Consider the following 21,479-nt stretch of genomic DNA (forward strand, 5'->3'; position numbering starts at 1 on the left):
AATCTGATTCAGTAACTTTAATCTCTGACTGAGACGAACCTATAATAAGACATGAAACATTTAATATTCCTTCATAAACAAACTTTTTTTATTATACCGGTCTGTATATGAGAACATGTGTATTCTCATTGAAAAAAAAATAGAAGAAATTTTATAAAATCTTTATCAATAAGATAAGCTTGAAGATAATAATTTAAGATTATCTAAGGGATTGGTTCGTGAATCGCCCCGTGGAAGAATAGATTCATTTTTTGACTGGCTCTCTAAAAATTATATGATTTTCGATCTAATTAAACTTTTATTACACCAAATTTTTCATTAGAATTTGGTGTATGATGGTGTTGAACAATATAATTGTTTAAAAAATGAATAGTTCATGAATAAAACACAATATCCTTTGGAAAGGAAGATAGTCCAAAAATTATGCCCAGCGCACAATAACTTTTGTTTTGTAAATATGTTTTTGAAATTTCGATGAGAATGAATGAAATGTAGATCTAGTCATCTCGCTCTCTCTCAAAGGAAGTCTTGAAAACATGTTTACAAACAAAAGTTATTGTGCGTTGGTCATTATGCCCAGCGCACAATAACTTTTATTTGTAAATATGTTTTCAAAATTTCCTATGAGAGGGAGCGAGATGACTAGATCTCCTAGATCTACATTTCATTCGCTCTCATAGAAAATTTAGAAAACATGTTTACAAACAAAAAGTATTGTGCGCTTGGCATAACACAAAGCAATATTTTGTTGATATGCCAAGGTTTTTTTTGCGGAATTTGTGATTTGTGCCAGTAAAATTCCATTTTCCAATGCAGCAATTTTATTAGAAAGTCCATGGGATGATAGCTTTCCGTTCTTTAGGATACTCCGGGAAGTTTTCCTTGTACCATTCGTGAGTCCAATGAGCAACTTGGCATTGATTACTGACCACCCACAAACAGATCAAGAGCCATAAGGTATTTCCGGGAAGCATTAGGATTAGTGATAGGTAGATCAAACACTCGAACATCATGTGAGGCGATGATACAACTTCGAAAAATCCTCCTCTAGGAATGGAATGTTTCTCTGTTACAACATTTCCTTTAGAATCTCTTCTCAATCGCGCTAGAATAACATTTGATCGGAATTGATGCCACCAGGCAAAGGCAAATACCGCTGTAGGGATGATTATCCGCCAGGTGAACTGTTCCCTGCTCACAAGGGTATTTCCGGTCGTTGTTACGAAGCCTTGAGCATTATTCAGAGTGGCTAAAGGAACTCCAAAATAATGTAAATATGAAATGAAGTAGTGAATGATGTGCATGCAACTGGACCGGGAGAAAGTCTGCAGGAAGTGCGTTTCCCAGAACCGTCGAAAACACTGAGCAAATATGCAGATTATGGCCAGAAGTGCCTCAAGTGGAGTATCTGTAGAACAAAAAAAAACGAAATTATTAGTAAAATTCTTCAGGTTTTGCTCTGACTGAGAGTATTCTTATCTCCGTCGTTTAATTGTGTATTAAATAATCATTTTAAATTTAGCAGAGATTGCAATTTGAAGTCTTTAAAGCGGAAAGAAAAAAAACAATTCAAAACAATACACAAATCGGCTAATTTGCAAGTTTATTTGAAATTAAATAATTTTACAGCAAAACGTGATATCACAATGTTTATTTAGCCAAGGTGTGGCTAAGCTTTCAATTGAAGAGGCTCTAATAGTGTTCTATTAGATACCTTTAAAGAAAAAAAGAACAACAATTTGCTGTTGTGGAACGTCTTAATAGATGATACCTTATTATTAAAATATCTTAAATATCTAAAGGCAAACTTTTAATTATGTTTAAAATGTTAATAATATTGTATTTAAATTTTAATAATACAGTATTTATAGCCTTGAAGATTAAAAAGAAAAGTTACGATCCAGGTTTTTTGTACAGATATCTGTTGGAGTTTCTGTCTATTTTTTTCTCGCAAGAATCTGATGAGATTAAGAACGTATGAGTCAAAGAGACTTCGAATGATGCACGAATTCGTATATTAATTGCTATACTTCGATAAAATTCATGTTCCAATGAAAAACATTTCACTTAGCGAATAAATTAAAAAAAAATAAGAAGAATAATAAATAAATAAAAAAATAGAATAAAAAAAATTAGAACTCCACAAATTTTCTTCCTTCGCATTGTCACCTTCTATATCGCACTTCCGTGATTTTAGTGGCACTTTTAGCATCTGGGTGAATTATATTTTTTTCAACAAATTTCGGTTTTAAAATGTTTATTTTATCCGTGGGGATCTCAGTGGCACAATAGGCAAGACCGTTGGGTGTTGGGCGGTGAGATCTCTGGCTCGACTTTCATAGTGGTTACAGTCAGAAAAAGACATTTTCACTGTTATAAAACGTAACATAATGCACCACCTCTGCCCAAAAATTCCGAGGGCACGGAAGAAGCATCCACTTCGAGGGAAAGGCGCTTCTGGGCGGTCTATAATGGACTTAGCACATTCTTCCAACACGAGATATACGATTTTGCAGCATGATTACATTGTAAAAAATATATGCCTATACGATTAATCCTTTAACGACGAGACACTTTTTACGGACTGAAAATCAACAATAAAAATGAAACTGAGAAACATACTCAATGATAAGTCTTACATCTAACCTAGGAAAGTCCAACAGAGTCTGATTCGGTGTATTTTGTGCTTCTATGAACGATAGGGACAAAAATAGCCCAAAAATTTAAGTAATTTTTCTGACAATACCAATGAATAAAATTTTTCGCTTTAATGAAAAATATTACGTATGAGTATTGTACTTGTTATTGCCAAAAGGGTTTTGCTTTAAAAAAATGAAAGTATAAAAAAAATAAATAAAATCAATTATGAATTTGAGAATTTTAAAATTCGCCATTTTTGAGCTTCAATATTTACTACATAGCAAATAGCTAGAGGCTTGCAAAAATTATTCTAGATTCTTTCAACCTTCTACTTTACAATTATGTACATACATAAGAAAAAAATATCTTTAGGTAGTCAGGAAAAATTATTTTCTTTATGGAACACCGGTGTTCCAATCGTCCTTAAAGGGTTAATAACAATTTTATCCGTTTTTATTTTTGAAGTGTGCACTGGTAAATATGAAAGGATCATCGAGGATCCTTTGAAAGTATGACTGTTTTGACATTTATTTAACTCCACAATAAACAAATAAAAATAATGAAAAGTCGTTTTTGGTGTTCGCTCAGACGAGAGAAATATAATATGGGTAGCAAGTTTAGTAATAGTAATAGTAATATTTATTCAATCACAAAAATAGGGTTCATTCCTCTTACAATTGTGATAAAGAAAAAAGAAAAACAAGTTAAAAAACAGCAGCAAAAAAAAGGAAAAATAAAAATAAAAGAACGATTTACAATAGTATAAGAAAGGTAAATGAAAATTAAATAAGAAAAAAAATCCAATAAGTGTTCTCTTAAGATTCAGCCTGAAAAAAGCGTCGGATGCCATCTGCAGACCTACGCAGATCACTTGGAACGGAGTTAAAAATAACTACGCCCTTACAATAATTTAATAATTTAATTTAGTTTACAATAATAGTATTATATATCGGGATAAATGTGCATACAAAATTTCAAGAGATACTAGTGATCCTTTCAAAGGATCAAATATAATGTATCCTTTTGAAAAGGATGGAATATAATCTAATTTGATCCTTTTATTTTTACCAGTGTAACTATAACAATTAAGGGGTCACGTGGGTCAGAAAGACTGGAAAACACCATATTTTCTCTATTATTTTAACATAATAAATTTTTATTTTTATTTAAATTTTTAAGCATATAAAAGTACAACATTTAAACTATATTTTCTGAAATTTTCATTTAAAAATCTTAAAAAATTTAGCTGCTGGGACATGATTTTTGGAGACCCTTTTAGAAAAATCATACTCTTCGGTAGACAAGATTTCTCAAGAGTATATTCACCTGAGGTCAAAAAAAGCTTAATATTTCCTTTTAAACTCATACTTAAACACTACATTTTTTGTTGAAATGAAATTTGGATTTTTGGCATAATTTTATACAAAGAAATACAATTTTCGGCGTATTTAACACCACGTTTTGTCTTGTAAAATAAGTTGTGATCAAAATAAAAAAAAATCTACCGTTCAAGTACGAGTTTAATGCCCAACGCACAATAATTTTTATTTGTAAATATGTTTTCAAAATTGCATATGAGGGTGAGAGAGATGACTAGATCTAGGTTTTATTTACTCTCACTGATAAGTCAAAAACATGTTTTCAAAACAAAAGTTATTGTGCGTTGGGCATAAGGCATAACGCACAATAACTTTTGTTTTGTAAACATGTTTTTGACTTTTCAGTGAGAGTGAATGAAATCCAAATCTAGTCATCTCGCTCTCTCTCATAGGGAATTTTGAAAACATATTTACAAATAGAAGTTATTGTGCGTTGGGCATAACTCAACAGCTAATAGGAAGTATTTAGTTTTTTTAACGTCCGACAAATATACTTTGAGAAATCTTGTTCACCGAAAAATATGTGTTTTTCTTTTTTTTCTTCAAAAAACCGTCTCCAAACATCAGGTTCCAAATGGCTGAATTTTTAAAAATTTGTAATGAAATTTTCAGAAAATAATTCTTAAAATGTTGTGATTTTATATGCTAAAGAGCTGAATTATTGTTTTTTGTTTTATCGAAAAAAATATGTAAAGAAAGTAATGCTGTTTTTTTTTAATCTGTGAGACTCACGTGGACCCTTAATTTTAGTCACATATTGAGATAATTGAGATATAAAATGTTGTTAACTGAACATATTTTATTTTACTTTCCTCAGGTCGTTTTTGCTTTCAAATTTATATAATTCTATTCAATTAGAACTCTGTAAAACAAAACTAAAAAGTTTTTTGTAAAGTTTTGAGAAAAAAATGAATATTTTTAGGATAAACATGTTCTTTTAGCGGAATATGCCATAATTTCAGTGAAGAATCTTTTGATTTGATATTTCCAATAGGGGAAGGGCTCATAATTTTGGACACTTTAAGGATAAAATATAAATCCTTTTGATCACCAAGCACACCTTTCCAAATCGGGAAAAATTCATTAAATCAAAATTTCCATCTTTTTCACACGTATTTGCATCATGTTATCCCACTCCTTCGCATTCAAATCTAAATTGAAGTTGCTGTGATCTTCAAAAGAAGAAGAAGAGTGCGAAAGAGTGGAATAGACATATAGCATGCATTTGAAAGAGAAAGGAATAGAAATTTTGATCTTAAATTTTGTCACATTTAAAAATTTTAATCGCCGCGGCACGCCTTTTAGATCAGGAAAATTTCATAAAATCAAAATTCACATCCTTTTCTTTCTCCGACGTTTTGCATATGTCCATCTCATCCTTTCGCACTCCAAATTTGATTGTGTCAAAATGGAATTTGTAGTGGTGTTTAAAAAAAGAAGAAGAGTACGAGAGAATGAGACAGACATATGCAAGCTGCGTGAGAAAGAAAGGGATTCGAATTTCGCCTTCAAGAAAATTTCCTGATGTAAAAGGTGTGCCGGAACCGCCGGAACCATAATTGAATTTTACGATTTCGATTTACTATTTAGGAAAATTACAAAATCGATTGATTGCGAATACTGCTTTTCCTATGAGTTAGAGCAATTGAAGCACAAGAAACTTACTTTTTGCCGAGCGATTTTTGCCGCAGAAGAAGTCCAAAAATTGAATTATAGATTCTAGGACAGGTTTCCCAATTACACAAGTGCGTAGGACGATGTAAAGGATCACTGTTGACCACAAACTAGCAAAGATGTAGAAGTGCCTGAAGGAAGATTTGGACACTTCCAGATGAGCCGCAAGGCGCTTCTGACCTTTCAGGAGAGAAAACTTTCCGTAACTGTAGAATTGGGTGAAGGAGGCTGGCAATTTAGCCTCTACAATGCCAATTAAGTAACCATAAAGTGTAATGACTCCAAACATCCCCAGATACATAATTTCCAGATAACTCAGGGATAATATCATCGCGGAAAGAATTATTTTGTGCGACCGGTCTGTTCAAATTTCTGCAAAAAACTGACACTCGATCGACTACGAAGTTGCGTGGTTCTATCTACTCCAAATCAACTTCAATAAAATTAATGACTTTGATAAAAATCTTCATTAAAACATATTGTAGATTTAATGTTCATTCATAAAATAACTTTTATTACCTGTATTATTAATAAAATTGCGTATAAAATCACAAGAAATACTGCCTAAATATGTTACAGTGATTCATTGAACTTTAGATCTCCTTCCATTTCCTTTCGGAGGAGGACAAATGTTCTAAATTGAGGAGCATTGCATTATGCCCTAGACACACTTACGACTTAAGCCGAGAGACGACTTAGTGGAAAATGATGGAAATGCACTTTAACCATTATTTCGAATATAATTACGCTAAGCCGTCTCTCGACTAATCCTCAAGTCTGTCAAGGCCCTTAGAAAACCCAAGGGATGATCGCTCTGCGCTGTTTTGGGTACTTTGGGAAAGTTTCTTTGTACCAAATGTGCGTTAAATGGGCAACTTGTGTTTGATTTGCAATGACCCACGCACAGATCAGCAGCCAAAGGGCATTTCCGGGAAGCATTGGGATTAGTGATAGGTAGATCAAACACTCGAACATCATGTGAGGGGATGAAATGATTTCAAAGAAGCCTCCAGTAGGCATTAAATGCTTCTCCGTTACAACATTCCCATTGGAGTCTGTTCTTAAACGGGCTAGAATTACATTTGATCGCCATTGGTGCCACCAGGCAAAGGCGAATACCGCTGTAGAGATGATTATCCGCCAGGTGAACTGCTCCCTGCTTACTAGGGCACTTCCAGACGTTATTACGAAGCCCTGAGCATGACCTAGGATGGCCACAAGGGCTCCAAAGTAATGAATATAGCCCACGAGATAGTGGGCGATATTGATACGGCTGGAGCGGGAGAAGATTTGCAGGAAGTGCGTTTCCCAGAAGCGTCGAGTGCATTGGGCAAACATGCAAATTGTGACAAGAAGTGTCTCAAGGGGAGTACCTGGAAATAAATTAAGAAGAAGTTAGAAAAATATCGAATAATAGTAGTAAGTCGTCTAAGATCGGAACTAAATCTTGGAAGCATGCAAATTTCATTGCAAATTTGGATTGTGGCAAACTCGAACGATATTTATACATAAATATCGCAAATTTCGTTTAATAATTCTTAAACTGTATGTAACATATTATCGTTATTAATAAGGAAAATTTAATGAGAAATGCATGAAAGTGTCTGAAAATCTTTAAAGTCGATTATCTCGGAAACTATGAGAGATAGAGGCCTCAAACTTTACATCCATTTAGAGCCTCTTTCAGACTTGATATGTGCAAAATTTCACTTGAAAATGATAAAAATTGGATGGGAAATTCATAAAAGTGTCTGAAAATCTTTAAAGTCGATTATCTCGGAAACTATGAGAGATAGAGGCCTAAAACTTTACATCCATTTAGAGCCCCTTTTAGGCTTGATATGTGCAAAATTTCACTTGAAAACGAGAAAAAATGAATGAGAAATGCGTAAAAGTGTCTGAAAATCTTTAAAAGTCGATTATCTCGGAAACTATGAGAGATAGAGGCCTCAAACTTTACATCAATTTAGAGCCCCTTTTAGGCTTGATATGTGCAAAATTTCACTTGAAAATGAAAAAAATTGGATGAGAAATTCATAAAAGTGTCTGAAAATCTTTAAAATCGATTATCTCGGAAACTATGAGAGATAGAGGCCTAAAACTTTACATCCATTTAGAGCCTCTTTCAGGCTTGATATGTGCAAAATTTCACTTGAAAATGAAAAAAATTGAATGAGAAATTCATAAAAGCGTTTGAAAATCTTTAAAGTCGATTATCGCGGAAACTATGAGAGATAGAGGCCTCAAACGTTACATCCATTTAAAGCCTCTTTCAGGCTTGATATGTGCAAAATTTTACTTGAAAATGAAAAAAATTGGATGAGAAATTCATAAAAGTGTCTGAAAATCTTTAAAGTCGATTATCTCGGAAACTATGAGAGATAGAGGCCTCAAACTTTACATCTATTTAGAGCCTCTCTCAGGCTTGATATGTGCAAAATTTCACTTGAAAATGAAAAAAATTGGATGAGAAATTCATAAAAGTGTCTGAAAATCTTTAAAGTCGATTATCTCGGAAACTATTAGAGATAGAGGCCTAAAACTTTACATCCATTTAGAGCCTCTTTCAGGCTTAATATGTGCAAAATTTCACTTGAAAATGAAAAAAATTGGATGAGAAATTCATAAAAGTGTCTGAAAATCTTTAAAGTCGATTATCTCGGAAACTATGAGAGATAGAGGCCTAAAACTTTACATCCATTTAGAGCCTCTTTCAGGCTTGATATGTGCAAAATTTCACTTGAAAATGAAAAAAATTGGATGAGAAATTCATAAAAGTGTCTGAAAATCTTTAAAGTCGATTATCTCGGAAACTATGAGAGATAGAGGCCTTAAACTTTACATCCATTTAGAGCCTCTTTCAGGCTTGATATGTGCAAAATTTCACTTGAAAATGATAAAAATTGGATGAGAAATTCATAAAAGTGTCTGAAAATCTTTAAAGTCGATTATCTCGGAAACTATGAGAGATAGAGGCCTAAAACTTTACATCCATGTAGAGCCTCTTTCAGGCTTGATATGTGCAAAATTTCACTTGAAAATGAAAAAAATTGGATGAGAAATTCATAAAAGTGTCTGAAAATCTTTAAAGTCGATTATCTCGGAAACTATGAGAGATAGAGGCCTAAAACTTTACATCCATGTAGAGCCTCTTTCAGGCTTGATATGTGCAAAATTTCACTTGAAAATGATAAAAATTGGATGAGAAATTCATAAAAGTGTCTGAAAATCTTTAAAGTCGATTATCTCGGAAACTATGAGAGATAGAGGCCTAAAACTTTACATCCATTTAGAGCCTCTTTCAGGCTTGATATGTGCAAAATTTCACTTGAAAATGAAAAAAATTGGATGAGAAATTCATAAAAGTGTCTGAAAATCTTTAAAGTCGATTATCTCGGAAACTATGAGAGATAGAGGCCTAAAACTTTACATCCATGTAGAGCCTCTTTCAGGCTTGATATGTGCAAAATTTCACTTGAAAATGAAAAAAATTGGATGAGAAATTCATAAAAGTGTCTGAAAATCTTTAAAGTCGATTATCTCGGAAACTATGAGAGATAGAGGCCTAAAACTTTACATCCATTTAGAGCCTCTTTCAGGCTTGATATGTGCAAAATTTCACTTGAAAATGAAAAAAAATTGGATGAGAAATTCATAAAAGTGTCTGAAAATCTTTAAAGTCGATTATCTCGGAAACTATGAGAGATAGAGGCCTAAAACTTTACATCCATTTAGAGCCTCTTTCAGGCTTGATATGTGCAAAATTTCACTTGAAAATGAAAATTGGCGGCTCGCGAAAATCCGCGAGCCATATGCTTCCAAATAGTGGACAAACATTGAAAAACATTGAGTGGTACAAAATTTGAATCATCTGAAACTTCAAAATCTTGCTGTATTACAATGAAGGGTTTCTGATAATAAATAGTAAATAAAATAAATAATACTACATTTTACTGCTCGAACTCAAATAGACAGAGCATAGTCATGTAATCGACTTTTTTGAACTGTACTGGAGCTTAAACGGTAAAAGATATCAACTTCCGGTCTTCGATGACCCCCAATAAAAAAATAATATCTCCTCCAAACCATGTATTTTAATTTATTTCTAAAAAAAGGCTTTTATGATTTCTTTTATTTTTGAATATGTTTTAAAGATAGTCCAGGTGAACATTTCGTTGAAACATACCTCATGACCTAAAAAATCGATATCTTGAATTTTTGAAGAACAAAGTTTAATTACTTTGGAGGTGCCTATTCTTGAACCGATTTGATTAAATTTGGATTTTTTGGAAAGGTCTTGAAATTAGTTAAATATCCGTATATGACTTATGTATCTTTCACGTATTTAACATTTCTTGTTTGTCTGAATGCTTGTAACCCATGTCAAAATATTTTAGAATGATCATTTACTTTACTAATTTTTGATTTTGAAATGATTTTGTAATTTATCATTAAATTTAATCGCTAGTAGACCATTATACACGAAACGACTATGCTAAAATATAATTCACGGAGAGCTCTATCACATGAGTTTGAGCATTCCGCAAATCTGGGACGCTTTGCCATCACTCTTATACAAAATTTGTTTTTAGTAAGTCAGCAAGAAACTAAAATTTACCTATAAAAAACTTATTTCTGAATTAATACACTGAATAAATACGATAACGAGGCGCAATAATTATCCAATTGTTGTTTTTGATTCACTTTGCAATTTTGGAAACACTTGTTTTCTATTTTTAATTACTCACAATTAAAATTATTTGTTTTCAATCTACAACACTTTTCAACAAAGTAAGTAAATTTTCTTCAATTCTCAATTTTCAATGAGTATTTCATTAAGTATTAAATAAATATATAAAATAAAATATTATTTGTGATCGAAATCAGACGGAGTGAAAAGTTCTAGAACAAAAGAAAAAACACACAAGGAAAATTTATAAATTATTATTTTTTAAGTTTTTCTATTGGTTTATTTTAAAAGTAGCAATATGCGGATCTAGGATAAAAATTCAGTGTCGAGATTTCTAGGCAATACAAAAAAAACAAATTAGTTATTAAAGAAATTAAAAGGTTATGATTTGTAATTCCCTTAAGGTTGTAGCGATTTTTTTTGTAAATGAAGGAAACGAACAAGCTTCATGATTTCTTTAGTGCTTAAATTTTTTTTTCGAAAAAAAATCACAAAATTACGAACTAATGAGTACTTTACGGGATTTCCTCATAGCACTCCCGAATTGGTAGGAAATGTACAGCTCGTAATTTTTTACCTAATAAAACAAATATAAAAACATTTTCAATTTTCATGAGTGTTTAATATTTTAAAACCTAAGAAAATTGTGAAATTGGAACCTTTCTTCAATCGTTTCCTTTTATTTTATTTCGGTATGAAATATTAATTTTATTGGTCTGTAAAACACAGAAAAAAAAACAGTTTTTCAAAAACCATAAATTAGAAGAGAATTCATTTTCGAAGCGAATAAGCCTTTTAATTTAATTTTTACTGATCAACTGTTAAAAATGAGAGGGTCACTGGGGATCCTCTGAAAGTTTCCCTGTTTTGACACTTACCTAACTCCGAAATAAACGAATAAAACATTGAAAAAATCAACTTCGTTGTTCGCTAAGATGAAAAAATATGATATAAACAATAAATTTACGATAAAACATAATCTATAGCGATAAATATGCATAGACTATTTCAAGAAATACAAGTGCACTTTTCAAAGGATCAAACGAGAACTATTTTTTTCTGAAAAGGATCAAATCGACCCTACTAGTGTCATTTTTATCAAACCACTGCCCTTGTCTACCTCAGCTTTCAATTCGTAAAAGATTACGTGCACTGAATCGAACACCTTCGATGACTCAGAATATAAGTCGAACAACTCGATTTTTTGCAAAATCGTTTTAGTCTTAAGGTGTCTACACATCGGAGCTGATTTCATCAAGAATTATTTCAAAAATTTTTGAAAGAAAAATTCATATTTTTGAAGGAATTTTTGAAGGAAAATGCCTCCATGCTGGGTTTTTAATTTTCCATCACAAATTTTTGACAGATTGCCATCATTTCCAAATCTCTTACTCTTCTGATTGTTTTTTCACGAAAATTTGTTGTTTCACTGCTGGAAAAAGTGAGAAAAGTGTTTGGTGAAGTTCCTTGGGATAGTATTTAGTGAATTATGAATATTATGAAGAAAATCTTCTAAATATGCAAGGGAATAGTGTTTTCTGGAGATGTCGTTCCTGGTGGAATCCAACCCACCTTTGAAGGAACATTTCCTCACGTTTTTCTCACTTTTTCCATCAGAAAATAACAAAATTTCGTGAAAAACAATCTTGAATCGTGATGGTTTCCTTCAAGAATTCTGTCAAGAATGACTTTGATGAATTTTATTCCAATGTGTAAAGGCGTCTACACATTGGGAGAAATTTTCGTCAAAAATTGCGTTTTTGACAGAAATTTGACGTTTCCCCCTACAACTCTGCAGGGAATTTCCTTCAAAAAAGCAAATTTTGACAAAAATTTCTCCCAATGTGTAGAGGCCATAACGGGTAATTTCTTTAAAAAATTTTTGTAGGAAATTACCTTCAATTGGATATGATTTTTGAAGAAATTTGTCTACACATTAAGGTGTCTACACATTGAGAACAATTTTCGTCAAAAATTGCTTTTTTGAAAGAAATTGGCTGCAGTGCTGTAAGCAGAAACGTCAAAATTCTGTCAAAAATGCAATTTTTGACGAAAATTGCTCCCAATGTGTAGAGGCCTTTAGACAAATTTTCTTCAAAAATCCATCTTTTGTCAAAAATTATCACCAATGTATAGGCAATTTTTCTTGAAGAACACTTCTTGAAGCTCATTTTTGATAGAAATTTCTTATAATGTGTAGACAGCTTTAGTCCCGACATTATGCACTTCGCGATTATGCACCTGACGAGATTATGTACATACAATTATGCAAATTTGCCTACCATTGGGAGTCAATTTGTGAAATCATTTTTAAAATACGCCTTAATTAACATTTCCCTTAATTTAGCAGGAGGTTTTGGTGTGGAACGAGCATTTTTATATTACGTGTACTTTTAAATTAAGATCACTTTCACAGAATATGTAAACGATGTAAACAATTCTTATAAGCTCATAATTGCATCTAAAAGATGCAGGAAAACTCACTTTTCTCTGTGCGACTTTTTCCGCAAAAGAAATCCAGAAAGTCAATCACTGACTCTGGGGCAGGTCTTCCGGCTACACAAGTCCGTAGGACTAGGTAAAGGGCAGTTGTTGACCACAAAAAGGCAAAAACGTAGAAGTGCTTGAAGGAAGATTTAGGAACTTCTAAGCGTCCAACGAGATGGTTACGACCTTCTTTGAGGGAGAATTTGCCATAGCGGAAAGATTGAGCCAAGAAGACTGGCAAATAGGGCTCAACAATGCCAATTAAACAGCCCACAATTGTCACAGCAGCAATCATGCTGAGGAACAGCATTTCCAGGTGACTCAGAAAGAAAATCATCGTGGATGAAGTGCACTTAATGTAACTAACACGGTGAAATTCTCACAACTGTTTGTAAAATTGATGGAATAAGACGCTTAACGCCCCACTTTCCAATTCAAAACTCTCTTTAATTACAAACAGTAATACTTTTGCCGGGAATAGAAATGCGAGAATCACAGTGAAGAATCACACTAAGAACTCTGTTGAGATTAGCTGCTGAATCCAAACGGTAACCAAGAAGTAATGATCAGTCGCCAGTCTCAGAAATACTAAAGAGAAAGTTTAACTCTTGAGGAATTGTCTATTGATTTTTCTTTCTTCTGAACTTTCACTTATGCACACTTCAATTGTTTAGGAATCTCTTACTCTTGAGGGAATTCCCCACTGAAACTTTTTATGCTGCCCCCACTCTCTACACAAAGACATTTCTCCTCCAGCATTGAACATTATAACAAACTCAAGCAGTTTATATTCAAAACTATATTATCAAATTTTTATCTATGTTGCATCAGTGTCAATGAACTGCTTTGTGGATTACCATTTGATAAAAACACTCTCCTCATTTTATTTGTACATCAAAATATCACTATATGCTTATCCAAAAATATAATTCAATAAACCAGATGGTCCATTCCAAGACGAAGTATCTTGCTTATCATATTCTTCCTCCGGTTCTGATTCCCTTTGGCCATTAGAACCGTATTTCCAAACAGATGTTGGTTTCGATGTTGTAGTTTTGTACCCTACAGAACTCAAGGGTCGATTCCCATTGAAATTAAACCAATTGAAGAGAGATTTTCTAGCTGGTTTTGTAGGTTTTACCTCTTCTGGAATTTCAAGCTCTGTCATTGCTTCCAATTCTTCATTAGTTGTGTTCGATACATTGTTTTCTCCCGTTGTTGATGTTGACGAAAGATCAGTTGTTGTGGTTTTTTCTGAATTTATTAATTCTGTAGTTGAATTGTCTGATATCTGAGGTTCCACAGTTGTCTCTACTTCAATAGGACTTGTAAGAGAATCTGAAGGTTCTAATTCCGTATTTGTTGTGGTATTAGAAGACTCTGTTACTTTTGTTGTAGTAGATCTCAGATCGTAAATGTCGTTCGTAGTTGATAAAATTTCTGATGTCTCTGGTTCCTTAATTGTTTCGATTATAGTAGGACTTGTAGATGCATCTAAAAGTTTTGATTCGGTGTTTTCCTCAACTTTAAAAATTTCCAAATTTTCCGTAGTAGATGTTGTAGTTTCTGTTGTAGTTGAAACTGTTTTTGAAATTAAAGATTCTGTTTGTTCTATATCTGCCGCTGTTGAACCTGCAAAATTAAATTAATGATTATCATCTCTCTCAGATTTATTCAAATTTTTACCTCCTGTTGTTGGGGTTGTTATAGGAACAACAGTTGATGTAGTTCTCTCTGAAGTAATATGATCTCTCTCTATTTCACTAGATGGTGTTCCCTGTGATGTTTTATATTCCGTAGTGGATTCTGTTGCAGTAGGGGTTGTATATAAATCTGCAGATTCCGTTTCCGTATTTAGTTCCCCTACACTGACTACAGTTTCTGTGGTAGTAAAAATACTTCCAGGAATCTGAGTTTCTGTTATTGAATTATCATTTTCTTCAGATTTATTCGAATATACACTTTCTACAATTGTTGATGTTGATGGATAATCTTTTGCTGTAGTTCCCTCTGTATTTAGAAATGTCGTCTCTTCTGTTGTAGATGTATCTTCTACGGATGGCTTAGTTTCAGTAGTAGTTTCCAATACAACAGAGCTTGTGTAAGATTCTGAAAGCTCTGATTCTGTATCTGGTTTGGCTTTAGCAGCTTCTGAAATGTCCGTAACTTGTGCTGTAATCTCGGTAGTAACTTCATTATTTTTAGATGCTGTTGCTTCCGAAGTTGTAGATAAATCTTTTGGTAATTCACCTTCATTATATTTACTAGCTTCCGTTGTTGTTACTTTTTCAGATTGATTGAGTTCAGTATTTTCTAGAGTTGGCGTAGATGTAGTAGGTTTATGGGTTTCTGATATTTCAGGTGTCTTATAATCAGGAATGGTCACATCAGGCGTTGTTGTACTTTCAATATGATCTAAAGTATTAGGGTTTGTGACTATTTCAGAATTTATTAGCTGTGCTTCCTCTTTAGCTGTTGAACTCGTTTCTGTCATTGATTCATATGTGGTATGTTTTGCGGATTCTGTTGTAGTCGAGAAAGTTTCTGTTACTTGTGATGTTGTTATTGTTGTAGGTAATGTAGTCGATGTTGTGGATGATTTTTCTGTTGTTGAGGGGATTGTGGTTGTAGTAGGAACAGTTGTTGAGCTTGTCGCTGTAGGCAATGTAGTTGAGATTGTTGTTGTGGTTGGTATTCTGGTTATGGTTGTCGATGATGTTGTGCTTGTTGTTGATGTTGTAGTTGGTGTCATTGTTGTTGGAGGTATAGTTGTAGGAGTTGTTGTTATCGGATCTTTATTTATATCGATATATACTTCTTCATATGTCTCTCCCTGTTCATATTCCTTGTCAAAATATTCTTTTGATGGATCATAGCAATTTGCATATTCTGGATAATCACATATTTGTCTTTCTTTGTTAAACTCCAAACCATTTTCACAGTGCATCAGTGTTAGTTCACCTCTATTACATTCGTAGTACCTGTGTGAAATATAAATATAATTAATTTTCCAATACATTTTAGTTTAAGACATACCTACGTTGAACAGTCTTCTGGATTAGGAAGCGAAATAATTCTCGGATATTTGGGGCACTCAAAATAATCAGGATACAAAAAAGGACTCACAGATGTTAGTAAAAACAATAACTTCATGATAATTTTCCTAACATTTGACTAAACTTCTTTCGATGAAATCCAAGTGAATACTAATGGTTACGAACAACTCTTGAGTGGATTATGTTTTAAAGACACGTCAAAAGTCACGAAAAAACAATAATATTGAAAAATTTTCTCTGGTTTTAACTTTATGATTTCACACAATGTTTCAAAAACACTTTCAGCAGATTTTTATTGTAATTACCGTTAAACAGTGCACCTAGTAAATAAGGTAAATGAATAAATGTGAACATGATAAGCAACATTTCAACGGTTAAATTCACATGAATATTTATTAATTAAAAATATAATTAGTTTGAGATAACAACTTGGAGTAGTCAATGCAATTCCACAAGAGCGTACACTTTTAGTCTAGCCAGGCTCCTTTGACTGCTCAGAATAGAGAATGTGAACATACACTTTATGGATACCAAAAGGGATTACTTGGTCTTCTATGTCTTCTTGTAGAGTGATTTCTCATATTTATAATAATTTTAGTATATCTTAAAGTACCCTTAAGTTTTCTCAAATGTTCAAAAATTGATGCGGTTGATATTGTTGTTCTAGTCGCTGGTGTCGTCAAAAAATTATTATTTTCTTTAATACCTTTGGAAATTTTCTTCAGTATGGATTTTATAATTGATTGTGTTTCTTTAGGAACCAACACTGCAGAGCCTTTCAAATATGGTTTAGTCGTATTTTCCGTAATGTTTTCAAAATCTAAATGAATAGGTTCCATAGATGTTTGTGTTGTAGTCTGAGTTGCAATCTCCCTTTGCGAATTAGGTTTCATTGTATTAGAATGCAATGTACTTGTATTTTCCTTAATGTTATCAGAATTTATTAGGATGGATTCTATTGTTGATTCTGTTGTAGTCGTAGTTAAAATTACTCCTGGCAAAGAAGTTTGCGTTCTGTTGAAATGTGATGCTGTCGTATTTTCCGTAATACTGTCAAAATTTAAGGATGTTGATTCTGTTGTAGTCGTAGTCGCAATATTTCCAGGTGAATTTATTTGCATCTCATCATCCTGAATTATTCCCGTACCTTTGGCAGTTGATTCTGTTGTTGTAACTGCAAACATTTCTGAAAAATTTATTTGCGTCCTGCCAGAATCCGATGTTCTCGTATCTTTCGTAATACTATCAAAATTTAAAGGTGTAGATTCCAATGTTGATTCTGTTGTAGTAGCTGTTGCAATTACTCCTGGCGTACTAGTTTGCGTCCTGTTAGAATATGACATACTCGTATTTCCCGTAATACTATCAAAATTTAAGGATATTGATGCTGGTGAATTTATTTGCATCTCATTAGACTGTGATGTTGTCGTATCTTCTGTAGTTGATTCTGTTGTTGTTGTAAGTACAAATTTTTCTGGAAAATTCATTTGTGTCCTGTTAGAATCCGATGTTCTTATATCTTCCATAATACTATCAGAATTTAAAGATGACGATACTATTGTTGATTCTGTTGTAGTCGAAGTTACAATCATTCCTGGTGAACTCATGTGTATCTTTTCAGATTGTAATGATCTCATATCTTCGAGAGTTGATTCTGTCGTTGTTGTTGTAACTGCCAACCTTTCTGAAAAATTCCTTTGCATCCTGTCAGAATCCAATGTTTCCGTATCGTCCTCAATACTATCAAAATTTAAAGGTGTAGATTCCATTGTTGAATCTGTTGTAGTCGTAGTTGCAATTACTCCTGGCGTACTAGTTTGTGTCCTGTTAGAATATGACATGCTCGTATTTTCCGTAATACTATCAAAATTTAAAGATGTTGATGCTGGTGAATTTTTTTGCATCTCATTAGACTGTGATGTTGTCGTATCTTCGGTAGTTAATTCTGTTGTTGTAACTACAAATTTTTCTGGAAAATTCATTTGTGTCCTGTTAGAATCCGATGTTCTTGTATCTTCCATAATATTATCAAAATCTAAAGTTGTAGATTCTTTTGTTGATTCTGTTGTAGTCGAAGTTACAGTCATTCTTGGCGTACTTATTTGTGTCTCTTTAGATTGTGATGAGCTCGTATCTTCGAGAGTTGATTCTGATGTAGTTGTAGTTGCAATCACTCCTTTCAAACTGGTTTGGATTTTATCAGGTTGTGACGTGTTCGCATCTTCCGCAGCCATTCCAAAAATTTCATAGAGTATGGGCTCCGTTGTTGCTTCTGATGCTTCTGTTGTAGTCGCAATTGCAATCTCTCCCAACAAACTAGTTTGCATCTCTTCAGACTGTGATGTTCTTATATGGTCGGTAATTGATGCTGTTGTAGTCTCTACTGCTAACTTATCTTTCACCCCGTCAGACTGTAATTTATTCACAACATCCGTAATATTTCCAAAAATTTCCAAGGATGTGGGTGTCGTAGTTGATTCCGTTTTTTCTGTAGATGAATAAGTAGTTTTGAGAACTTCAGGTTTCAATGCTGTTAGTGCTGACGTGAGTGTTGTTTCGTCAACACTAGGCGCTATAGTTGTGATGATTTCAGCTGTTGTCTCTTTTTCTGTTTTGTCATATCTTGCAGAATATGAACAATTTGCATTTTCAGCGAAAACACATTTCCGTTGATCTTCACTAAATACAAACCCTTCTGGACAAGGCATTAATATAGCATCATCAGCAGAACATAGATAGAAGCTATAAAGAATAGTTTCAGTGAAATTTCCACCACTACAACACTGATAACACTATTAGCAAAACTCACCTTGAACAATTTTGGGGATTTGGTACGGGAAAATTGAATATTTTTGCCCAACTTGGACATTTAAATTTATTACTAGAAGCGAATAAACTCAAAGAAAAGAGTAAAATTACTTTAAAAACGAACTTCATGGCATTTGTAATTTTTTTTACAAAATCTAGGTCAAGACTGCTAATCAAGATAATTAAACGTGCGAATAAATTCGTAATATGAACAGTTAAATTAATTGGAAAATTTATGTGATGTAGATTAAATGGTATAAATAAATATAAAGTGAGAAAAACACTTAAGTTGAAATTGAAACTCAATTACGTAACGACTATTAAAAAAGTTGATGAATAAATCTTTATTTATTATTAACAAGATTATTAACTAATTTCAAAGAATAGGCAAAATCCCCATTTTTTTCTATGAGGTTTAGCCGGATTCAGGCCATCTGGCATGGAAATTGATCCACACTTTGAAGATGTTGTAGATTCCGTTGTAAGTGACGGTGTAGCATGAACACCTGCTTCTGCTGTTAATGTTGTTTGTTCTGTTGTTGATGGAGTTGTTTGTTCTGTTGTGGATGTGGTTGTTTCTTCTGATCTTGATGTGGTTGTTGGTTTTGCTGTTGATGTTGTTGGTTTTGTTGATGTTTTTTTGGGCAATACCGTGGTTGATTTTCTAGTATATTGCTTAGTTGATTTTGTTCTAGAATTCGTTTTCCATATGATGATAAATTTAGCAAGTGACTTTGTTGTTGATTTCGTAATTGCCTTCAAGGTTGATTTTATTGTCGTTTTCTTTTTTATTGATCTTGCTGTTGTAGTTGGTTTTTTAGACTGTGTGATAATTTTTGGTTTTTCATATTCAATTTCTACTGGTTTTTCGTAATAGGGATTGGAATTCATCCATTTTGAAGGATTAATACAATTGGCACGTTCAGGATCGTCACACATTTGTCTTACTTTGTTGAACTCTAAACCAAGTGGACAATGTCTGAGCTGAAGTCTTCCCCTAACGCATTCATAGTATCTGTTTGAATTTGAATCAAATCTTCTCTTAAAATTCAATGTATTCGATTTAAAAAAAAAATTCGAAACTTCTTACGTTGAACAATCTTTAGAATTACTAAATACGAGTCTGAACGTTCTTGACCAACCTGGACACACATATCTCTTACGACTTATAAATCGCGCAGCTGCTAAATGTCCTAAACTCAGCAGAAAAATCAATTTTGTTATATTGTTCATTATTTATAAGCCAAATACACCTCAAGAAGCCGAACTAAAGACTGAGACTTGTGAAAACATACATTTCTAAAACAATTATTTAAAAAAAAAATAAGAATGTAAATTTGTGACTTGATTGGGAGCTTAAATTGAGATAAAATGCAAATAACTTTGCTGAAAGTCTGGAGTGTTCATAATTCCTTTTCAAAGTAAATTACTCGTTCTAGAAAGAACATCTCTATTTGCAAGCATCTCTTCGAGGTTGGTTGTTAAGGACCTCAGCTACCAACTTATCTGGTCTTATCGCTAATTTCTATCTTTTTCTTTCCTTTAAGTTGTAAAGTTTTTAATTTTAAACAAATAAAAAATAACATTTCTCTTCTTTATCGGAATTTTCATAAAAAAAGCCCATTCTTGAAATGTATTAGACATTTTGGAGATATTTTTATGGAAGTGTCTTCGTCTTTGCAAATAATTTGTGATCATAAAAAACGATACGTAAGGGAGGGTGGGGCAGTTTAACAACGGGGCAGTTTCAATTTTTGTATATTCTTCTTATCTCTTTGAAAGGAATGGGATAAAACCTTTATGTTTATTGAAGAGATAACTGAAACCTATATATATTCATAAAAATAATTAATTTCGTGACGCTTCTCGTTTGAATTCTGTAATTGATTTTATAAAACTGCATCAAAATGAAACTTTTTGTAATGTTTTATTTTCAACAATTTCTGAACTGTACACTTATCTATCGAAGTAACATAATTGTATTAAATTACCAGTGGTTTTCTGGTTATTATAAGCCATTTAGCGTTGAATGAAATCTAAGACGGTTCTGACAATTTTCATTTGAGTTCCGGAAGTTCGTGAGGGGCAGTTTCATGCAAGCACACGGAGAAGTTTCCAGTGTCTAACAATTTACTTTTCTAATCAAAATTAACTGAAAATGATCATTGAAAACGTTTTGCAGCTCTTTTTGTCGATAAAGTTCGAAATTATGAAAGTAGTATTTCCTAAAGGTTCATAAAAAAATTTTAAAAAATAATCTTTCAGTGTTTTTTAAGTGCTTAGAAATGATGAATTTAATTGTTATAATATATTTTCAGAATGTTTAAAATACTATTATAAAACTGTTATACTAAAAAGGACATGTTCTACGACGATATAATGATCCAAAAATATACAGAATTTGCTTAGCACTACAAAAGACATTTCTTTCGTATAAAAATTCAAAGAAAACTGATCATTAATGAGAAATAGGCTTGGAAATCTTAGGCGATATTTTATTTTCTCTGTATGATCAATTAGTGTTCAAATTCTGTTATAAAGTTCTTGTTCGATATTTTTAGGTTTTTGAGTCTTAGAAGACTTCAAAATAGTAATTTTAATCAATTCTGGTATCGCAAGTTTCCTATAAACACGTTTTAACTTCCTCAAACATTGCCTCATACAGTAGAGTCTCGCTATAAGCCATCGCTCTATAGTCCACAATTTATCGACCGCTGATTTCAAAACACTGATTTTAAGTTAGGT

The 21,479-nt window shown here is 32.7% G+C and overlaps 3 protein-coding genes across 3 annotated transcripts; all 3 read right to left on the bottom strand.

Annotated features, from left to right (window-relative positions):
• Nucleotides 1–680: 680 nt before the first annotated feature.
• LOC129803805 (polyprenol reductase-like) lies at nucleotides 681–6,103 on the bottom strand. Its single transcript, XM_055850609.1, has 2 exons — nucleotides 5,685–6,103; nucleotides 681–1,408 (listed from the first exon to the last, which is right to left on the bottom strand). Exons 1-2 carry the CDS (start codon nucleotides 6,022–6,024, stop codon nucleotides 825–827), a joined length of 924 nt encoding a protein of 307 aa, XP_055706584.1. The 5' UTR covers nucleotides 6,025–6,103; the 3' UTR covers nucleotides 681–824.
• A 379-nt stretch (nucleotides 6,104–6,482) lies between these two features.
• On the bottom strand, nucleotides 6,483–13,207 carry LOC129805068 (polyprenol reductase-like). The gene is made up of 2 exons (XM_055852888.1): nucleotides 12,868–13,207; nucleotides 6,483–7,066 (listed from the first exon to the last, which is right to left on the bottom strand). Exons 1-2 carry the CDS (start codon nucleotides 13,205–13,207, stop codon nucleotides 6,483–6,485), a joined length of 924 nt encoding a protein of 307 aa, XP_055708863.1.
• A 450-nt stretch (nucleotides 13,208–13,657) lies between these two features.
• On the bottom strand, nucleotides 13,658–19,673 carry LOC129805069 (mucin-2-like). The gene is made up of 6 exons (XM_055852890.1): nucleotides 19,646–19,673; nucleotides 19,192–19,342; nucleotides 16,938–18,548; nucleotides 15,907–15,963; nucleotides 14,557–15,851; nucleotides 13,658–14,502 (listed from the first exon to the last, which is right to left on the bottom strand). Exons 1-6 carry the CDS (start codon nucleotides 19,671–19,673, stop codon nucleotides 13,784–13,786), a joined length of 3,861 nt encoding a protein of 1,286 aa, XP_055708865.1. The 3' UTR covers nucleotides 13,658–13,783.
• Between the last annotated feature and the right edge of the window lie 1,806 nt (nucleotides 19,674–21,479).

The sequence above is a fragment of the Phlebotomus papatasi genome, chromosome 2, assembly GCF_024763615.1.
Source record: "Phlebotomus papatasi isolate M1 chromosome 2, Ppap_2.1, whole genome shotgun sequence".
Taxonomy (NCBI): Eukaryota; Metazoa; Arthropoda; class Insecta; order Diptera; family Psychodidae; genus Phlebotomus; species Phlebotomus papatasi.

What these genes read in the sequence shown, in the direction of transcription:
- LOC129803805 (XM_055850609.1), bottom strand. Translation starts at nt 6,024, where the DNA reads ATGATATTATCCCTGAGTTATCTGGAAATTATGTATCTGGGGATGTTT. An exon ending in CAAAAATCGCTCGGCAAAAA is followed by an intron (nt 1,409 to 5,684) that starts GTAAGTTTCTTG and finishes TTTGTTCTACAG; the next exon opens with ATACTCCACTTGAGGCACTT.
- LOC129805068 (XM_055852888.1), bottom strand. Translation starts at nt 13,207, where the DNA reads ATGATTTTCTTTCTGAGTCACCTGGAAATGCTGTTCCTCAGCATGATT. An exon ending in AAAAAGTCGCACAGAGAAAA is followed by an intron (nt 7,067 to 12,867) that starts GTGAGTTTTCCT and finishes ATTTATTTCCAG; the next exon opens with GTACTCCCCTTGAGACACTT.
- LOC129805069 (XM_055852890.1), bottom strand. Translation starts at nt 19,673, where the DNA reads ATGTGTGACGATCCTGAACGTGCCAATT. An exon ending in GCATCACATTTCAACAGAAC is followed by an intron (nt 15,964 to 16,937) that starts GCAAACTTCTTT and finishes GATTATTTTGAG; the next exon opens with TGCCCCAAATATCCGAGAAT. An exon ending in AACAACCCCAACAACAGGAG is followed by an intron (nt 14,503 to 14,556) that starts GTAAAAATTTGA and finishes TTAATTTTGCAG; the next exon opens with GTTCAACAGCGGCAGATATA.